The 20,657-nt window shown below is 42.7% G+C and overlaps 1 protein-coding gene across 2 annotated transcripts in view; it reads right to left on the bottom strand.

The window, feature by feature from the left end:
- Nucleotides 1-1,158: 1,158 nt before the first annotated feature.
- Nucleotides 1,159-20,657, bottom strand: part of slc9a8 (solute carrier family 9 member 8) — a 75,870-nt gene continuing 56,371 nt past the window's right edge. Inside the window, exons 9-17 of one of the 2 annotated variants that reach the window (XR_013788836.1) lie at nt 11,362-11,500; nt 9,803-9,908; nt 8,734-8,850; nt 8,142-8,224; nt 7,735-7,846; nt 6,866-7,086; nt 6,057-6,203; nt 3,481-4,868; nt 1,159-3,400 (exon numbers count right to left, since the gene is read on the bottom strand). Coding sequence is in view for 1 of the 2 variants with exons in the window: in XM_079492903.1 (XP_079349029.1) it covers nt 4,758-4,868; nt 6,057-6,203; nt 6,866-7,086; nt 7,735-7,846; nt 8,142-8,224; nt 8,734-8,850; nt 9,803-9,908; nt 11,362-11,500 (1,036 nt within the window). In the remaining variant the exon portion in view is untranslated. Of the gene's footprint in view, nt 4,869-6,056; nt 6,204-6,865; nt 7,087-7,734; nt 7,847-8,141; nt 8,225-8,733; nt 8,851-9,802; nt 9,909-11,361; nt 11,501-20,657 lie in introns of both variants that reach the window. The other variant, XM_079492903.1, reaches the window with a different exon arrangement.

Genomic DNA, 20,657 nt, shown 5'->3' on the forward strand with positions numbered 1-20,657 from the left:
GCTAAATAATAAAAAGTGTGAATGGAGTTTCTAGGTGAAAGTGATTTTTTGACGTGCCATAAGCTGCCATTGGGCCCCATTATACATTTCTCAAATTTGAAAGCTCTATATTTCTAAAACTATGAAACATTTCAAAGATTCCTTTTCAGGCAAACATGTCCACCGTAAGATGAACCTAAATAGGTTGGAATGGGGCTTCTAGGTCTAAGTATGTAGGACTAATAGCATGCCAAAGTTTGTGCTATTGCCATTGAGAATGCATTGGGCGTTTAAGTTAAATAACTCAGAAACTACAAAACATTTCAAAGTAAAATGTTCCAGCATGTGTCTCCACAGTAAGCTGAATAATAAAAAGTGTGAATGGAGTTTCTAGGTGAAAGTGATTTTTGATGTGCCATAGAGCTGCCATAGGAACCCATTATAAATGTATTAAATTTGAAAGCACTATATTTCCAGGGGGAGTTCCAGACCCACAGGAACGCACCCAGGGTGCCGGCCTGGTTCCGGCGAGCCGCCCCGCGTCCGAAACGGTAGAGAAATGACAGAGTTATCGTGTGGCGGTCCCTCTACTGTACAGTACTGTACTGTACTGGCACACCCGAAAGCATCATATATACAGTTATTACGTGCGTTGTGTGTTTGTGTGTGCATTAGGTTGCGCACAGGTGGTGAAAAACCACCATGCTGTTTTCGTGCTCATACCCAGCCAGGCACCCACCCACTCAGCCACACACATAGCTCCGTAAGGGAGTGGTTGCTAGCCTGGCTAATAAGCCAGACTAATATCACACAACACGCTGGTAGGCAACTTTTTTTTGCCAACGGCTGATTCGGTCTGGTTTATTAACCAGGCTAAGTGGTTGCACCACTCAAAAACACATTGAGAATAAATCCCTGGATAGAGAACTCAGACAGGAGGACAAATTAACTGGTAGCCTGCCCAAATCCCTCCTGAAAATGTTCAACCCATTTGAAAATGTATTTTGTTTATTAAAGAGCTGGAGAGACTCATGAACATGCATGCATGCTATTATAACAATGATTACTATGGGCATACAATACAAAAAAAAGTTTTAACCCTGATGCCTAAACTGTTAAGATTTTCGTTTATTTTGCCAATCTTTAATCTCGCCAACAAAACACCAAAAAATGAAGACATAGTACGCCAATTTAATTTATTAAAGATTGCATGACTCCATGAGCTCATAAAAGGCATTTTATACAAGACAAGCAAAACCACATAGAAAGATGAGATGAATAAATAATACAAAAAAAAAGATAAATTCCCTTAACTAAATAGCGGTTCACCCACACATTCATTAGTGTCAATCTTCATTAATTTGCTTCACATTAAGGACTACTTGTGTGTTAACGATATGTAATGTTCTGCATTACATCATGTACAGTGTGTATGGAATTAATCAGATCAATCAGACCCAAGGCGAATACAACCAGTGGTTCTCAAACAAGGACAAGGATGATAAGATGCATAATGTATTTGGCTGCAGCAAAACAATGTTTTCCAAATTGTTTTCAAAAAATGAAAATAGCCGCTATACAAGCTCAGAATGCATCCAACTGCGACACATTGTGAGCTTGTGCTCATTTCGAATAGCCGCAGTATAGTGTAATAATAATATATGTTACAATTACTTCTATGCTACCTGTATATTAACTAATTTAGCTGATGATCCCCTCTCAAGGACATGGGGGTCCTTGGTCCCCACTTTGAGAACCACTGGTGTACACAATGCAGAAGGAAAGCCAGGTGAGAACAATACAAAAAAACTACAAATTTAATGTAATTCCACATAAAAGGAAGCAACTTGTATGTACTGTATCAATTAAAAGAGAAAATCAATCCACAATAGCATTACTAATATATTTCCAAATTATATTGAGATTTTGAACGTCACTGTCAGGCAGAAACCTTGTATACCTCCATATTTCAACTTCTTAATATTTCCCTCCATAAATGAATGCCCGATTTCAACGGTTTTCGTCCTCCCGACAGTGACGAAATATAGAATGTCGTGGGCTATTTTTATTGTAGTTGATTTGACCATTTCTGATACAGAGCAGCAATCAAACATGTTTTGGTTCCTACAGCATACTGGAATTAAGACATTCATTAAAATGTTTAAAAAATCAACATTACCCGCATAACAACAAGCCATTTTTGATAAACTACAAACAGAAACAGTGAGAAGGTGCTGTAGTAGTATTGCTTTTTATGGGAGAACTGTCAGGAGCTGTTGTCCACAACCGTCTTACAACCCTAGTTAGTTGACCCTTAGGCGCGATTCAAACTCCTATTTTAGAGCCGAATAAAAGTCGGTTCGGCTCTGTAGAGCCTACAATGTGACGTCATTTGAGGTTCGGGGGGCGGGTACCGCCCTAAAGTCGACTCTTCGGTGCTACTGAAAAAGTATGAATCGGCCCTTAGGAGTCGCTCAGGGCTCTATACTAGTGTATTTAAATAAAATAAAATAAATATCTTTGCTGAAAATAGCCAATCTACAAGCTCACAATGTGACACATTGTGAGCATGTACATCGATCGGCAATTTTCAGCGATTATAAATAACTTTAAACATCTCTCAGGATAATTTCCCTTGTCCCTTGTATAGCAACTATAGGCATTTGTATGAACAATATACATATGCATTTTCACATGTCTTTACACATTTGTCCAGTTTCTATATGCCTTTTCACATGTCTTTACACATTTTTCCAGTTTCTTTTTTGATAGCAACACTCTGTATTGTGTGCACACTTTGGCTTGGCTCAGGCTCAATGAGAAAGGCCTGTATATAAGGGTCATGTATTCTGTTCACATTTTGGCTTGGCTCAGGCCAATCTGTAATTCTCAAGCTTTTCTGGCCCACAGGTTGAGAATCACTGGACTCAATGATATAGTCTGTCTGCAGTATATAAGGGTCATGGCGGTAGTGACAGATTGAGTGGTTTACAACCCATAATGGCCACTGATCAAAGTCCTTCGATCAAACATGTCAGGGAGACGGTGAACACAACAAGATCTGCATAAGGTCATTCAATGACTCTTTCCCACTACAAGAACTAAGACAACCTCAGTCGCTGTCAGGATCATGACGTTTTACTTGACGATTGTCATAAAAAAAATCATTGGCCGGGTTTTGCCAGTTACGTGTGGTCCTTACGAAGGACGTTTCCTGAAAGCGCACGTAAGCGCCTCTCAACACAGGCTACGCAGTAAAATATGATAACTAAAGTGGCTGAAGTGGCCGATACCAATAACCCAAATAAATTATATAAAATGGCAAAAATAGGCCACATTTAAATGTAAAATCACACCCGTGTGAAGTGAGGGGCGCTCTTGTCATCGTACAAATTTATGTCATATTTGGCGGACATTTGACCTAATTTCTCCTTTCATTGTCAATGGCAAATATGAGACGTGTGGGGACAAAATTGACGTCATATTTGGGGGACATTTGACCTAATGGGGACGTGTGGGGACAAAAGCTGTATATAGGCCCCTAAAAAAAGAAAAAAAAGATAAGAAAACAAACACAAAACACAAAATAAATTGTTTTTGTTTAAATTACGTACTGTACGTCCCTTCCATGGGTGGTTCTTGCTGGACTCTATAATAATAACTTTTCTGATTTAATTCAGTGTGAGCTGGTATAATTACCATACTTATTACATATAATAATTATCAGCTAATTTCTGCGAATGCTTTCAGCAGAATATGGATATTTGGGTTTTAAGTGGTTAACCCATTCTGGGCGGGAACCCCTTTTGGTGTTTTACTCCTTCAGGCCGGGAACCCATTTTGGGGTTCTGTACAGTATGTACAGTATTCAAAAATGTAAAAAAAACTGATGCTCCTATATAAATATTTGAAGTTTTTCAGAAAACTTAGGTCAGGATTTAGAGGCGTTTTTAGAATCGGCCTCAGGCCTACACTCTCCACCTTGCAGCCCTTCCTGTGCATGTCATGACCTCAAAAGGAAAAATAAATAAATAAAATAAATAGCAGATCTACAAGCTGTTGTGTGATCGCTCCTTTTCTTTTACAAAATATCAGAAACTTTTGGACTAGATCTGGCATCGGTGGTGGTGTAGTTCTGGGTTAAGCGTAACTCCTTCTGAAAACCAAAGTTTTCATCGGAAAGGGAGGTGATACAACTACAAATTGACGTATTTTTTATTTCGGATGGGCGGTCCCAGAACGTTTCCTCAGAACCTGTGCACCTCCATAGGACCTGACTTTAATTAGGGAAGCCTTTCCCAACCGGGAGATTTTCCGATTGCACTTTACCCTTGGTAAGTTGGTAGTGGAAAAGAGCCAGAGGACATACCCTGCCTGCCCACTCACAGAGATACCCAGCATCGCTCTGTACAGAGGACTATTTCTTCCCACTTCGCTTCTCAGTCTGTAAAAGGGTGCTTCCGGACATCCAGGCGCAGAGGATTCAGATTGATCAGTCTGTGGCAGGACAGGGAGCAGAGCCTTCCAATGTAAATTTCCATGTCACTTCCCTTCCTAGGTTTCTACTGTGATTCGTTGAAAGCACTATCCAATCAGAAATGACGTGACTATGCAACAGGCAACGTTCGGAAATCGGGCTCAAAAGGAAGAGTCAGACTGAGAAGCAAAGTAAAAAAAAAACGGAATGGAGCGAAATCGGTCTGGATACCAGGTTAAGAGATATCCGCTATCCCCTGTAAAATCAATTGCGATTGATGTCACTAAGAGTGCAAGGCTGTTCAAAGTAACTCGGCTTCGTCGTCGTCTTCGGACCCTGACGGTCCCTGGCGGACCTCCTCGTACCACTTGTTGGTCAGCGTCTTCATCTGGATGCGGCCGTGGAGCAGGTCCTGGGACACAAGCAAAAAACACTCACGTTACACAAAAACTGTACATGTGAAATAAATAATACTAACAAATCATCATATAGGGGTCTTTATGTAGCAGTAGAGTCCCTGCCTGATGACCAAAAGCCTAACAATCGCCCAAGGCCTAGGGGGAATTCCCTTTTGGCTAGTGGTCAATATGTTGACTTTCTACACAGGTTAGAATCCCGGGCGTTACATTGCTACTGTGACCCGGATGGGGTTTCGAGGTGGGGGAAGGTCAAAAGGGGGGTGGGTGTAGTGGCTCAGAGCCTCTGCCTGATGACAAAAAGCCTAATGTCTCCCAAGGCCAAGTTGGAAATCCCTTTTACGATGGTGGTTAAGATGTTGGCTTTACACGACCCGGGTTCGATTCCCACATTGTGTTACATTTACAATGTTTCTCAACCCAAGGACCCCTTTAGCTCAGAAAGAGATGAAGGCACTACATATTGTATGGATTTGTGCAGCAGATTAAACTGTTTTCATAGATTTCATAGGGAGCTTCATAGACTTGTTTTACAGCACTATCATCAGGCCAAAACCAATCACCAGAACCAAGAATGGATGTTTTCTAGCATGAGTCTAGCATGAGTCTAGCATGGTAAAAATTAAGTTTGAAGTATGTTTGTATAGGATACAATGAATATCAAATCTAAATACTAAATAAAACAACTAAAAAACTGTCTAGGGTGAGACACAAAAGCCTGAGTAAAATGATCTCAAACATGTTTGAAAGTGAAATATCCCTTTACGTTTTGAAAATGTAAGCAACTTTTTCTTCTTTTTGTTTTGCACATTTATTTTTGAAATAATTATACCAATGCATTTATTTATTTGTTAGGCAACTTAAAAAGGGGATATCTACGAGTGACCCATAAAAAGGGTCCTGACGGACTGTTTAGGAAACTGTAGTGTATATAGAACTTTAGTGTACTGAATTTCTGAATACCAAAAATTGCTTGTGGGAATTCTAAAATAGGCACACACATGCAACTGCAACAATGCAATGACTGCAATAATGAAAAATGACACACACACACACACACACACACACACACACACACACACACACACACACACACACACACACACACACACACACACACACACACACACACACACACACACACACACACACACACACACACACACACACACACACACACACACCTCCTGTGTGAGTCTCCTAGTGAAGAAGGGGTTGAGGTATTTGGCGTCGAGCCACAGGAAGCCCTTGAGGTCTTGTCTCTGGTAGATGTGGGCCTCGTACTCCTCTTCTGTGAGCTCCGACAGATGCTCCGCCTCTAAAGCATTACCCTGTGGAATAAACCAGGTGAGAGAACGGCTTCAGAGGTGAGAGGAGGTAAATTAAATGAATATGCTTTGTGTATTTTGCTGTCTCTGGGCCCCTCTGAATTTATGCCAGCGTTGATTGGTGTGTGTGTGTGTGTGTGTGTGTGTGTGTGTGTGTGTGTGTGTGTGTGTTTCTGTGTCTCCATTTCCTCTGAGGAGTCGTTCGCTTCACGCCACCGTTGACACAATGTGCTACGTAAGACACAATCAACTCTTTGATGTCTGTTGTTCTACCAGACAATGGGGGGTGGGGGTGGGGGGGGGGGTTGGCTGGCAATGGACAAGAGGATGGAATAACTAGGTTCCATCCAGCGGTCAAGTATATATGTGTGTGTGTGTGTGTGTGTGTGTGTGTGTGTGTGTGTGTGTGTGTGTGTGTGTGTGCATGGGGGTTGGCTGGCAATGGACAAGAGGATGGAATAACTAGGTTCCATCCAGCGGTCAAGTATGTGTGTGTGTGTGTGTGTGTGTGTGTGTGTGTGTGTGTGTGTGTGTGTGTGTGTGTGTGTGTGTGTGTGTGTGTGTCACTTCAGTGATGCTTGCTGAACTCGACTATGTCTCGTTCCTGAACGCATTGCTGTCGTGCCAATCATCACGGTAAAGCACAACCTCTCATGTAATATTACCATTTTCTCGGTCTTGCTGAGAGTGATGCCCTTCTTGTTCTTGCGTCGCGTCTGGCTCTCCTCTATGTCCATGACGCGTATGAGGGGCATGGTGCCGCCCCCCATGAGGAGGATGGTGAAGAGGACGATGATGATGGTGGTGGTGCCGATCAGCTGGCGCTTCTCCACGGGCTCCAGGCCCAGGTGGAGGCTCAGTGCGTACGGGATGGCACCTCTCAGACCTGGCAGGGAAAGAGACTAAACTTTGAATGAGGAAAGGAGAAGAAATACCTAGGAATAGACATACGGGTGTAACAGGTAGGGCAATATATCGGGAGGAAAAACAATAACATGCTGAGGAGCCAGGCTGCCGGTGTGATTGTGGCTGACCCGAAGACTCATTCAGGGTTCTAAGTTACGTTTGGGAGGATTAACCTTCTTTGTTTTATTCATTTTTTGTAGAGTGGGTGATGTCCTGGCCTGTAGGTTGAATACGTTGTCTCTGTGGATGATCGGGCCTGAAGAGGTCATTCATGTTCCTCATAATGGAAATATTTGACTGTATGGATATAATCCCGCCCACGCCTAGTAACAGATCATCCCTTAAAGCAGTGGTTCTCAGACCTTTTCATGTCAAGGACCCAAAAATGTATCTATATTTGGCCATGGAGTCGGAAGAGAAGATTTGTGATTTAAAAAATATATATCAACACTTTTGATTTTCAAAAATAGCCATGGTAACAAATGTTGCTGAGGACCCCTCCTGGAACTCCTCCAAGGACTCCTGGGACTCCATTTTGAGAACCAAAGCCTTAGAGTTGGCCAAGAGAAAGACATGTAGTTGGACTCTACGGTAAATGACTGAAAATAATGCAGGTCAATGTGCTTACCACTGAACCACATGATGAACATCATCTTGGGTGTGATCTTGTGATCTCTGAAGAAGTTGAGCAGGAAGGACAGAGGGAAGATGTTCACCGCCCGGCCCAGAAGAACCAGCACCTGTAGAGAGATAGACAACGCACAGCTCTATGGGTATGTATAATAGTGTCTGACCCCTCCCATGTACTTTACTCTGAGTAATACTGCTGTCAGGTAAGATATATTAAAGGGTCCCTGCATGGAGCAATATCAGATTTAAGCACTCGTTTGTCCCTCTGCACTGGCAGCTGTGGACACGGCCTCTTATACGGTCAAGAGCCAAAGCAATCAGAGACGCTGTGTGCTGCACTTTACCCGGCGGTGTGAAAAAACATTTAGAAAAGCTTTCAAAAGGTCAACAGCACACAGTACTTACGATGCACCAGATGACGAAGGATAATTCAAACTTGTGAGGGAAGCTGAAGATGGAGAGACCCAGGAAGGCAAACACGCACGTTTCTGTAAAGATGAAAAAGCAGAGCTTTATTAATCCCAAGCCACACCCATCTGATGATGAATGCTCAGGGCATATGGTAATGATGAGCGTGCAGAGTTATCGTTTAATTAACATTCTTCCTTTTGGTTAATCATTTCCCCAAGTCAAACCTTTTCATAAAGTTTCATATGAATAATTCCCAACAAACATAGGGTGAAAACATAACTTTCCTTCAACTCCATGGGCTGATGTAAAAAAAAAAATCACACCCATGTGAAGTGAGGGGCGCTCTTGTCATCGTACAAATTTACATCATATTTGGCAGACATTTGACCAAATTTCTCATTTCATTGTCAATGGCAAATATTGAGACGTGTGGGTACAAAAGCTGCCCCTCAAAAAAGGAGAGGAGAGGAGAGTCTGTGTGGGAGCGGTTTCGGACAGGGGAACAGGATTATTAACCACAAAGGCGAGGAGTGGGTTGTGGTGGGATAGGATGCGGTTTGGGACGTGGGAACAGGACTATACTGACCACACATGAAGGCCACACTGCGTAGCGTCTGCTGCATCAGAATCTGGGTGACGGGAGACAGGTTGTGATGGGTGTAGTGAGACATCACGATGCCAGAGAACAGGATGGCCATGATGCCTGTGAGGGACGGACACAGAGTAAAACACATAACATTAACCCATTACCTCATTGAAGGCCATGGACGTATGTTGACGCATGTCAATCCAAAGCCCACACTGCCAAGGATGTAGTTTGACGTATGCTGGTGTTTTCAGTGTTTCGTTCCTGCAAATAATCCTTTCCTTTCTGTGTGTGTGTGTGTGTGTGTGTTAGAGGGCAGCACGGGTCCATCTGGAACCGAACACCCGAGACCCGAACCGAGAACCGAGCCGGTTCGGGTCCAAAATAATTACTTGTCCCTCGGGCAGGGTACGGATCCACTCCAAATTGCCACGGGTCTGGGTCGGATCGTCTGAAATGCAGTTACCCGAAATAACCGTGAGGATCCGAGATTTATATATTAAACCATTCAACTTTAAAAATAGGTTTCAAAAATAGACATGCGTGCGTTGTAATTATTACAATTATTACAAGTCCATATTGTCTGTTGAACAGTCAACGAGGGCTGGGTCTCGTCATGCACCTCGACATGAGCGAGAGCGCTCTCTCTCTTTCGCGCACGCACGCACGCACGCACACGTGCACACACACACACACACACATGTTAAAGCATATAATATTGCAGAGAACACACTATGGGTCCGGATCTATATCGGATCAGCGCCGTTTTGGTCGGACCGGTTCCAAACAGTCAAATCCTTCTCGGCTCCGTTTCGGACCGATTTCGGGTCCGGTTCCGGGCCGGGTGCAGCAATTAGAATGTTTCTCGGAATCTGGATCGGTTCGGTTCTGAAATCACCGGTTCCGTTTCGGACCGGGTCCAATTTTATGGACCCGTGCTACCCTCTAGTGTGTGCGTGCGTGCGTGCTGTTAGAAGACTTTTTTACACAAGGTGAGAAAATAAAGGAACTCTGAGTGCGTGCGTGCGTGCGTGCGTGCGTGCGTGCGTGCGTGCGTGCGTGTACCCACCAGACAGCTTGATACCTTCTGCCAGGCCATAAGGCAGGTAGGCAAAGATGATCATCATTCCAAACTCCAGAGATGGAGTCTTCCTCAGATCAAAGTGTTTGAGAGACTGGAGCAAGGAGTCAAGGAGCTCAAAGACAACTACTTCAAGGAAATATATTCAAGGATGTGTGTGTGTGTGTGTGTGTGTGTGTGTGTGTGTGTGTGTGTGTGTGTGTGTGTCGCGCGTCATCGTACCAAAACATTCTCACGAGTACTACAGACGAAAAACTGTTTAAGTCCACACTAATTATCCATAATGTATACATGATGGATAAGGGGTCAGGACAACGAAGCCATTTCGTGGAGGGGTCAGAATACAATGTGTCTGTAGTACTGTTGACTGGCCCTTACATTGGCTACCCGCTGCTATATTATTATATCACAACATAATGTTATATAATTGACCTAAATGCTGTTATATCAACAATGATAGTATGATTTAAAAAAAGGTTAGGCTCACGTCTTTTTCATAAATTGCTACTGATGGGTAACATCATCTTCTGATACTTGAATGTGAAATAATAATCCTGTACGGTCACAGTGTAGCATTTCGTTTCATTAGCGCGAGGGTGATAAAATAGGCTGCAGCTGTTTGTTGTTGTTCCGCTAATGCTGCTCAGTGAGCAGCCATGAACGGTGAAGACATTTTGGGCAGGCAAGATGTGTCGTCCCCCACACAATCAGAAGCACAGTATCCGAGGTGGAAAGCCTGGTGACACGAGGTTAGAAGCACAGTAAGCACTACATGTTTTCAAAGAGATACCTACCAGACGAGTAGGATACAAAGGCTGCCTGAAAGGCATGCATTTGCATTCCAATGGGTGATTGAGCTCTACGTGCAACGTCCTCTCTATTTACTCAGTTGTGTTTTCAAATGGATTTGAAAATACATACGACGGGAAAACTTGAGATTCCCTTCTCGTGTACCAGTGGTTGGGAACCTCTGCTCTACATGTCTCATCCTGACCCAAACCGCAACATGAATCTTTTTCTAAATTACCGGTATTGTAACTGTAAATCCTTTTTCAACCATAAAAAAACTAATTTCCTTGTTAGGACCAGGAAAATGGTCTTCACGTTGTCTGTTTTTCACACACACACACACACACACACACACACACACACACACACACACACACACACACACACACACACACACACACACACACACACACACACACACACACACACACACACACACACACACACACACACACACACACACACACACACACACACACACACACACACACACACACACACACACCAGTGGCTCAGGGGTAGAGTGGCTGGATGGTAACCGCAAGGTTGCCAGTTCGAACCCGGGCTCCCCCAGAGTTAGTGTCGAAGTGGCCTTGAGCAAGACACTGAACCCCTAATTGCTCCCGATGTGCTGGTTGGTGCCTTGCATGGTTTCCGCTGCCATCGGTGTATGAATGTGAGTGTGAATGGGTGAATGTAATGCGCCTTGGAGAAAGGCGCTATATAAATGCACCATTTACCATTTACACAAAGGATACGAGAGCAGAGATGAGGCCAGTCAGAGTTCCTAGAGCTGCAGAACCAAAGAACATTTTGAGGAAGTATCCCAGGGCCTGGAGGAACGTCTCCCAGCCTGTTACCATGGAGTTATCTGCGCTGGAGAAACCCTCTGCCGTGCTGGAAGAACAGACAAACAAACAAAACAAGATAGCAGAAAGGAGTGAGTCAGATTCTTCTCTCACTTCACGCATGTGACTTTTCATGTCAAGGACCCCAAATTGATGTATTTTGGCCACAGATTCAACATCTGAAAAGGTTTTGTGCCAGGGACCCCCAGAAGAGAAGATATGCGTTAAAACATTACATTGTTTTCAAATAGCCTACATTCAAGATTTTTCAAAAATGCTAAAAGATAGCAGATGTTAAGCTGGCAGAGCAGACTCTGAGCTTGTAGATCTGTATTTATGAGCAGTCAACATAATGGATAAAGTGGTTAAAATGATTGTGATTAGTAGAAGGATAATTTCCCCATGTTTTCGAGGGGCTAGCCCCTCCTATATTCAGCTATTAGTGTAGATTTTTGTCTTACACAAAGATTAAATTCCAATTGACAATGAATGGAGAATTTACGTCATGTCTGAGCAAATCGACATGTTACGTCAAACGTCATGATGATGTACGATGATAAGAGCGGCCCTCACTTCACACAGGTGTGATTATTTATTTATTTATTTGGGTAGTACATCACGGTTTCATTCTGCAGTACTGCCAACTTGAAGAGTGGCTTTCACACATTGCATTGTAGTACATGTAATCTTACTCTAGAGGGCAATGGCGCACCACTACCTAATCCAACCATCTGCTGTCCATTGGGCATCACTGACAATGTAAGCATGTATACTGTATGTGTGCATACTGTATGCACTGTACTTATTGTACAGTATTGTTATTTTAAAAAAGAGAAAATGTCCTTAATTTTAGTCTTGGACAATATTTCATACATAAACGTGGTATTTGCGGTGTATATGGTAAATGTGTTTATTGTTTAGCTGTGCCAGTTTTAAGCCCTGTTGTAAAAAAAACGGTCCAAATGCACAATCTACAAGCTCGTCACACATTGTGAGCTTGTTTTTTTTATATGTTGCCACTGACTGCAATATTAAAATAAAAGCGAATCCCAAAAATTTAGGAGACACTGTGGAGGCACTGGGGGGACAGTGGGGACACTGTGGAGGCACTGGGGGTCCATTGGGGAGGCACTGTGGGGACACTGGGGAGGCTCTGTGGAGGCACTGGCGGGACACTGGCACTGGGGAGACACTGGGGAGGCACTGGGGAGGCACTGGGGGGGCCCTTCCCTATGGCGCTCGAAGCCGTTGCTTCGTCGGCCTGTAGGAAGAACCGGGCCTGCCTAAAAGCGAACTAATACAAAACTAAGGTAAAACCAAGCGACGAAAAAAAAGACATCTAAACTAGCAAACCCACCTCAAAGACCAATTAAAGTGAACTGTAATGTAACACAAAATTGGGGGGGGGGGAAGAAAGGGAAAAAAAAAAAACTATAATAACCTTGGATATTTAGTGTAACTGAACATTGTGTGTGCTGCGCTTTCTGGTGAGTCATTCCTCCATTACGGTTTGTTTGCCAAACACAGACTGAACAGATCAAATAGCTCATTAACTGGAAGCCTGAAGCCATTTCCCGGCCAAACGGCATTCAAAAGTAAATGTACTTTACCTATAGTCACCAAACGTTTCCTGAATCAGCGCCCACTTGAAAGAATCTCTAAAGTGTTCCTACTCATCTGACCACTTGTCACGGCAGCTGAAAGTGGTCAGATGGGTGGGCCGTATTACAATTTCAGAGAATGTTTATTTTAATAATCAATCAATCAATTATGTTTTGGCTTGGATCAATGGAACTAGCATGGTACACCTAAAAAAGTAAAACTTCCTTTGCAAGGTTTTGAAGAAAGACAAATACCATGAAATGTTTTATATTAAAGGTATATTATCAATCAAGTCTTAATGTGTTGGCCATATATTTGGGGACCACTTGCACTATGAATGAATTTGTCCATTACATTCATACAATGTTTAAATTATCCTATTCTCCTGATAGCCCAACAGTGGACCCCGGACCACAGGTTTGGAACCACTGGTGTGAATGGATACGTGTGAGCGGTTGTTTCTTGTGCGTCACTCACTACTCCATTCACTGTTGTTTGCCAAACAACAGTGTTAACATTGTTCAATAAGTGACTTGACTGGAAGAGTATGAGGCCATTTCCCGCCAACTCTCATCCAATACTAGTTACAGCAACTGATAAGGGTTATGACAACAGAACATACATTTGGACATTACGTAATAAATACAACATGTATTACATTACCATTATTTGTATGCTGTAATGATATGCTTTTATAAGGACTGAAGTCTTGGAAGATAAGCTGATGGGCTAAAAGAGATCCAGATCAAATCAAAATCATATTGTCACTGTCGGGTGTAAACCTTGCATGTCCATAACCGTTTACTTTTGAGGAAATGGAAGGAGGAACACCTGTGTTCCTATGTTAGATTCTGTGTTCTAAATGGATCCAATGTAGTTATTAGTCACAAGCTCTGGTTAATGCTTTTTATTGGTTCAATATTTATCGACCGAATCATAATTACCACCACTATCAAATAATTATTTCCGGGTTGATAACGCCGGCAGCGTGGCATTGGAGCAGTGCTATTAATTAACCTTATTTCTGGAAGAACTGGAAAAACATATAAATATATTATTTTGTTCTAAATATAACTAGACATACCGGTAGGCTATAATGTTCTGGACACATTGTTTTGTTGATCTCAATAGAGCACCGAAGTCCTGACGTCACTGCCCTCTACTATCAGTAGAGGGCGCCAGTCCCCAGGTTCGTGTATTTTTTTTATAAGCATTGTAATCTCCATATGGGGATTTTAGATCGCCTCATATAAGAACTGTGTTTGAAAAATAAACCGATCACCCCGGCCTTTTCACTCATATGGATATGAAGCATCGACTGAAGGTGGAAATGTACAAATATACCCAAAGAGTAACAAAATAAGCGTTAGAAACGAGCCAAACAACCCAGAGACTACATTTCCGGGTAGGCTGCATCTGCCCGCAGCCCGTCGCACAACAGAAACTGAACGTTAATTACGTTTATTTAAATTTTTATTTTATTGATATATAATGTATCGTGGTTAGTACGAGTCGAGTCACCACCAGCTGAGCTTACGTCAACGAGGAATCTCAGGAATGCAATATGTTGACAGCTGGGCGTGACGTATATGCTCAGCGACATTGCATTCATATGTAGTTTCAAGGCTTTTGCGTCACATTAATTCCATTTTCTCCAGAAACTGGCTGTATCAAATATGAATGGACATCATTAACGACGCACAGCCACTCCCCTGACAGAAACGCCGGGGTGGTCGGTTTATTTTTCAAACACAGTTCTTATATGAAGCGACATAAAATCGCCCTATGTAGATTTCAATACAAATAAAAAAATACACGAACCTGTGTGTTGGTGCCCTCTACTGAAAGTGACGTCTATAGACATTCTACCAGGAAATACCACTTTTCTACCCGCGGACATACTTTAAAAGGGTATTTCACTTTAAAACACTGGCATCATATTAACTTATTTTTTTAACGTGTATGTCTCTCTGTCACAACCTCCCGCCCGTTGTTTTCGTTCATTTCCGACGTTCTTCTGTTGGTTTAATCACTGTGTTTTGTTATGGCTTTCCTGTAGCTAAATTTGCTAGTTAAAGAGCAGACTCCCATTGGCTTAGATCAGGGGTTCTCAACCCGTGGGTCGCGACCCCCCGGGAGGTTGCCAACTTATTTTGGGGGGTCCCAACTGAATAGCTGGAAAATTACGAGTTTACTGTACATAGTACACATAGTGCATGCATTAGTTTTTTTTCAACCTAGGTTCATGTTTTAGGTTGTTATTAGAGAAAGTGTTAATTATTTTTCATTTGCTGCTTTCTTTCGTTTTAGGGATTTTAGCTGTTTTTGACAGGGGGTGGGGGCATTCGAGCATGGGGCTAAATATGTATTTTCTTTACAAAATTTGATAGCAATTTATTTTTGTATAATTTACTATAGTCCTACTAGACTATAGTAGAAAAATTAACACTCATCTTTTACTTTCTCTAATAACAACCTAAAACATGAACCTTGGTTGAAAAAAAACTAAAGTTGTCCTTTAATGATTATATCTGGTTTCAGTATTTATTAATGATGTATTTTCACTATCATTAAGGTTATTGTAGCGGTCAATTTGTATTGGGGGTGGTCATGAGACACGGCCAAAGCATTTCCGGGGTCCCCAGACAAAAACGTTGAGAACCCCTGGCTTAGGCAGCGTTAAGGGGCAGCCAATCATCACTAAGTTGCTTACGTTTCATGATGAGCTGTTAAATGTCAGGTTTCACCTGACAAAAAGCATAACAAGATGAAACATGTAGATACATGGTTTCTGCCCGACAACGACAATTTAATCCTACTTCCTAGTGTCTCATCTAAGTAACTTTCTCCTGTGTGTCAATGACATGTACAGGAGACAGACATTAGTCTAATGATTATTATGCCGGCACTTGAGCTTAAGGGTGCATTACCTATAGTCACCTGCTGTTTAGATGACATCTCTAGCCACCAGTGGAGCAAAGTAACAAAGTACCTTTACTCAAGTACTGTACTAAAAGGTACTTTTACTTGCTGCTGTTGTTGTTGTTTATGATTTTTTACCAGCGTGAAACTTTTACAATTAATTAACTAATCACCTAATACCGCCGCCGCAGAGTTTCCACCATGTTTAACGCACTTCCAAAGTGTGTACATTGTTAAGTCAAAGATGCCTGGTTTTCATATCGTATATAAACGTTGGCTAAAAGGATGTGTTTAATCACCCTCAACACCGGCGTCCCTCAAGGATGTGTCCTCAGCCCACTCCTCTACTCTCTTTTCACCAGTGACTGTATCTCACACCACAGTTCCAACACTCTAGTCAAGTTTGCAGACGACACAACCATCATAGGTCTGATAACAAACAACGACGAGGTGGCATACAGAGAGGAAGTCAGTGCACTGGCCGTATGGTGCAAAGACAACGACCTAAACCTGAACACAAAGAAGACTAAGGAGATAGTCATGGACTTCAGAAGGGAAAAGTATCGGAGGGGAGGAGGTCGAGAGGGTTTCTAGTTTTAAATTTCTTGGAGTGAATATCTCAGAAGACCTGAGCTGGAGCCTTAACACCTCATGTCTGGTCAAGAAGGCCCAGAAACGGCTCTTCTTCCTGAGGAAGCTGAAACGGAATGGACTCCCGCAGAACCTGCTCATCAACTTCTATCGCTCTACCATTGAGAGTATCCTGACCTACGCCTGCACATCCTGGTACTCCAGCTGCACCGACGTGGAGAGGAAGGACCTACAGCGAGTGGACAAGTGGCCTTAAAGATCTCCAAGGATCACACCCCGGACATCATCTGTTTGAGACCCTTCCATCCGGAAGGCTGAAGGTCATCAAGGCCAGAACCAACAGGCTGTCCAACAGCTTTTTTCCAAAGGCTGTGAAAACACTGCTCAGTTCACATACGCGCACACACACTCGCATATGACTGTCCTAACTGGCAAATGCAATAGGATATAGTATATAATGTGCAATAGCATATGGGCAAGTGCAATAGTATATAGTATATAATATATTCCCCCATGGTCCCCCCCCCCCCCCCCCCCCTACTGATGATGAATTTTCACATGAACTTTGGACTCTGTGCAATCTATTTAAATTTGTGATTGTGTGGTCCCCTTATAATTTTATTGGTGTATTTTACTATTTTAACAGTGCATTAGAATATTGATTAATGGATTGAGATGACTTGACTGGACTATGACGGACTAACAGTTTTATGCCATGAAGTTGCCCCATCAGTGTTTTTTCGTTGTCTTTTGTGTTCTCTCTTGATACTGTTATATGTTGTGCTGCACTAAACGGAATTTTGTTGTATGTCTCATACAGTGACAATAAAGATCTTATCTTATCTTAATCCACCACAACCAGGCTCTTTGAATGTATTAATTCTCATAGCCTGTATCTGCTTAAGCTTAATACAAAAAAATAATAAAACCACCACTTCTTGTTTACTACAGCCGGCATCACACAACTACTGTCAAGGCAGTTGGCTACAACCGAAACGGACTTCCTATTCCTCTTCAAAAGAAGATATACTTGTAATGATTAGTATAGTTTATTTTCTTAAGTGAACTTACATGATGTAGATAAGACATTTGTAGCAGCCAGAGATACGGTAATGCTTTTAATGGGCCCGCTCCCTGGCTTGCAAAGTGTGAGTAGTAAAAGGTATGTGTCATGACTATGTGTGATCGTGTATCATCTGACAGGCCAGGCCCCTGGAGTCACGGGCCGGGGTGAAGCCACACCTCTAACCCCCCCGGGCGGCCAGTACAGTACACACAATTATTTGACAATTTAAGTTTAAGTTACTTTGCAGATTTATATCTATATAAAACTATATAAAACAATCTACAAGCTTGTAGATCGGCTAATAAATGTTTATCTCTCAGGTCAAATTGCCTTTTACCTGCAACAGAGTAATTCTGTATGACGTTATTGTTAATCTTTCTTAAAGGATGACAGGTCTTAATGGGGCAAGTTGCCACGTTGGCTGTGAATGATGTTGTAACGTAGCTCTCTGGACATACCGTGGCCAAGCGAGGTGTTAACAGAGACAAACAACGGCGGGCCGTCAGGTCGTGTGTATATGTATTATTCATGGTTTCATTTACTATACACAGTACACAGGGGGCGGGGCTGACACTGGAGATCACAACACTGCTGCCCTGCACGTTTAGCCTGGCCGCCAGAAACCGTTGATAGCGAGGTGATGGAAACGAGGGAAGCCTCTGCCAACAGCTCGTTTCCACCTGTCAGTGTGTGTACTCGTTTTACTATACTCGTGAGGGCCAAATGTCCCCCACAAATACATAGTAGAATTTGAGAAACAGACCTTTTGAGGACAATAGGCTCTATGCACATACGCCATTTTGGAAATAACTCTTCCTACTTCCGGGTATCTTCCGACCTCCTTCACAGGTGTTATCGATGATACCAATTAACTCTATTTTTCCCAGGTATGTATATATACGTACGTCGACGCTAGGTGGCGTCATATACCAAGTCCATATATATACGTACCCCAATGTATACTCTGTCTATGTGATGGTTGATGCCTACGGAAGCCTTTAACATTGGTCAGGTTCCCATAGCAACGCCCCACCATTCCAACTATGGGATTGGAAATATATTCACAGTGCAGAGCAGTGGAAGAGAGGATTTTCAAACCGTCATAACTCTGGTTCTAAGATCACTGTCCTTGGTGGATTTTCTGCCATCCACATTTCGGATTTAATTTGTGTCCTTTTACCGCGATGCTGGCGCCATGTAAACGCTTCTGACGAGAGGTGAGGAGTGTGTGAGTGTTCCAATGCTGCGGTAGTATGTGTAGCAACAGTGTGTGGGCTGCGGGGGGCGGGCAAACAGAGTCTTATTAAAGTGAGTATGTACGTATGCTGGCACCTGGAGCTGGGGTTTATGCTAACAGCTAGAGGTAGAGATAGAGTTAATTAGCATCTTCGATAAAACCTAAATTATTGATAACCATCCGTATTAGTTAATTTACTTATGAAGTCTACACAATAATATTAGAGAATGTAGAAGAAATGTTATTTTGATTAACGTTAATTAACGTCTGTTATCTCAGCTATGGTACCAAAAATCAATACTGCATGGACTTGTGGACAAAATCTTATCTAACGATAACAAAATACAATAACTTTTGGTCCGTGGCTTAAATGCTGAATAAAGAATCAACCTTGATATGAAAAGGTTTGAAAACCACTGCCCTAAGGTAATACAAATGTGTGTGTGTGTGTGTGTGTGTGTGTGTGTGTGTGTGCGCACGCACGCGCCATTCCACTGAGATTATCTTGTTACACCTTTAGTCATGTCATGTGTGTGCCACAGTAGGACGCTGTCCATCTAGTGTGAGTGTGGAGTGCGTTTCACGAGTGTGTGTGTGTGCGTGTGTGTGCGCACGCACGTGCGTGTGTGTGTGTGACCATATTATATCAGTGTTTGGATCCATTATGTTGCACTTCTTGTGCGGATCCAAATGGAAGAATCTGTGTCATTCCATTGAGATTAACTCATCACATGTCCTGTCACTGGGTACTGCGTGATACAGTAGTTGTCACTGTCTACCAGGTGTGGAACCAGTTTCCTGTGTGTGTGTGTGTGTGTGTGTGTGTGTGTGTGTGTGTGTGTGCGTGCGTGCGTGCGTGCGTGCGTGCGTGCGTGCGTGCGTGCGTGCGTGCGTGCGTGCGTGCGTGCGTGCGTGCGTGCGTGCGTGCGTGCGTGCGTGCGTGCGTGCGTTTATTACTTTACTTGTGAGGGCCAAATGTCCCCCACAAGTATAGTAGAATTTGATTTTCCCTGGTCATCAAAAGGGAAATGCTTTTATGGAGGAAAAAAAACACTAATGTTTAGGAAAAGTTATGCCTGATTCATGTAGATCTTACGTAGTACATATTACATTATGTAGATGTACCATTTTGCTATTTTTCAGCAATTTTCAATACTGTTGAAATAAACTTTCGATGGCCTAACAAGTATAGTAATACTTTGTGCGTATGCGCGCCGTGAACACGTGTCATTCTACACAGATACCACCATTAGTCATGTGTAGTGATACAGTAAAGCTGTTATTGTCCACCAAAAGTAGAACTAGTTCCACCAGTCTAGTCTGGTGAAACCTGTTCATAACAACATGGACACATGGAATGTTTCACCAGTCTAGTCTGGTGAAACCTGTTCATAACAACATGGACACATGGAATGTTTGGTTGTTTTTACTCTCCTTTTCTTTTGGGGGGTGAACGTTCTTGGAAACATGTTTCCCCAGTCAATCCTCAGTGTCACCGGTTTCGGCGGAAAACGTCAGGACACCATAAAACAACACTCGCACCAAATCACTCACTGCTAGATGCATTTCAGTGGTTGCTCAAATGGGGGTTACGTGTACCCCTAGGGTTATGTGGCGGTACTACACGAGGTACCTTACAGAAATAAAATTGACATAAATTATTATATTAGATTTATATTGAACTCATTGCTGAATTTTGTAATTTTAGTTTTGCTGGTGAAAGTAGATGGTAGGCCCCCCCTGCCCCTTGGGGCAGGTCAGGTTGTGGCCTCCTGGTGGCGCCAATGT

The sequence above is a fragment of the Electrona antarctica genome (genome assembly GCF_951216825.1).
Source record: "Electrona antarctica genome assembly, chromosome: 2".
Classification (NCBI taxonomy): domain Eukaryota; kingdom Metazoa; phylum Chordata; class Actinopteri; order Myctophiformes; family Myctophidae; genus Electrona; species Electrona antarctica.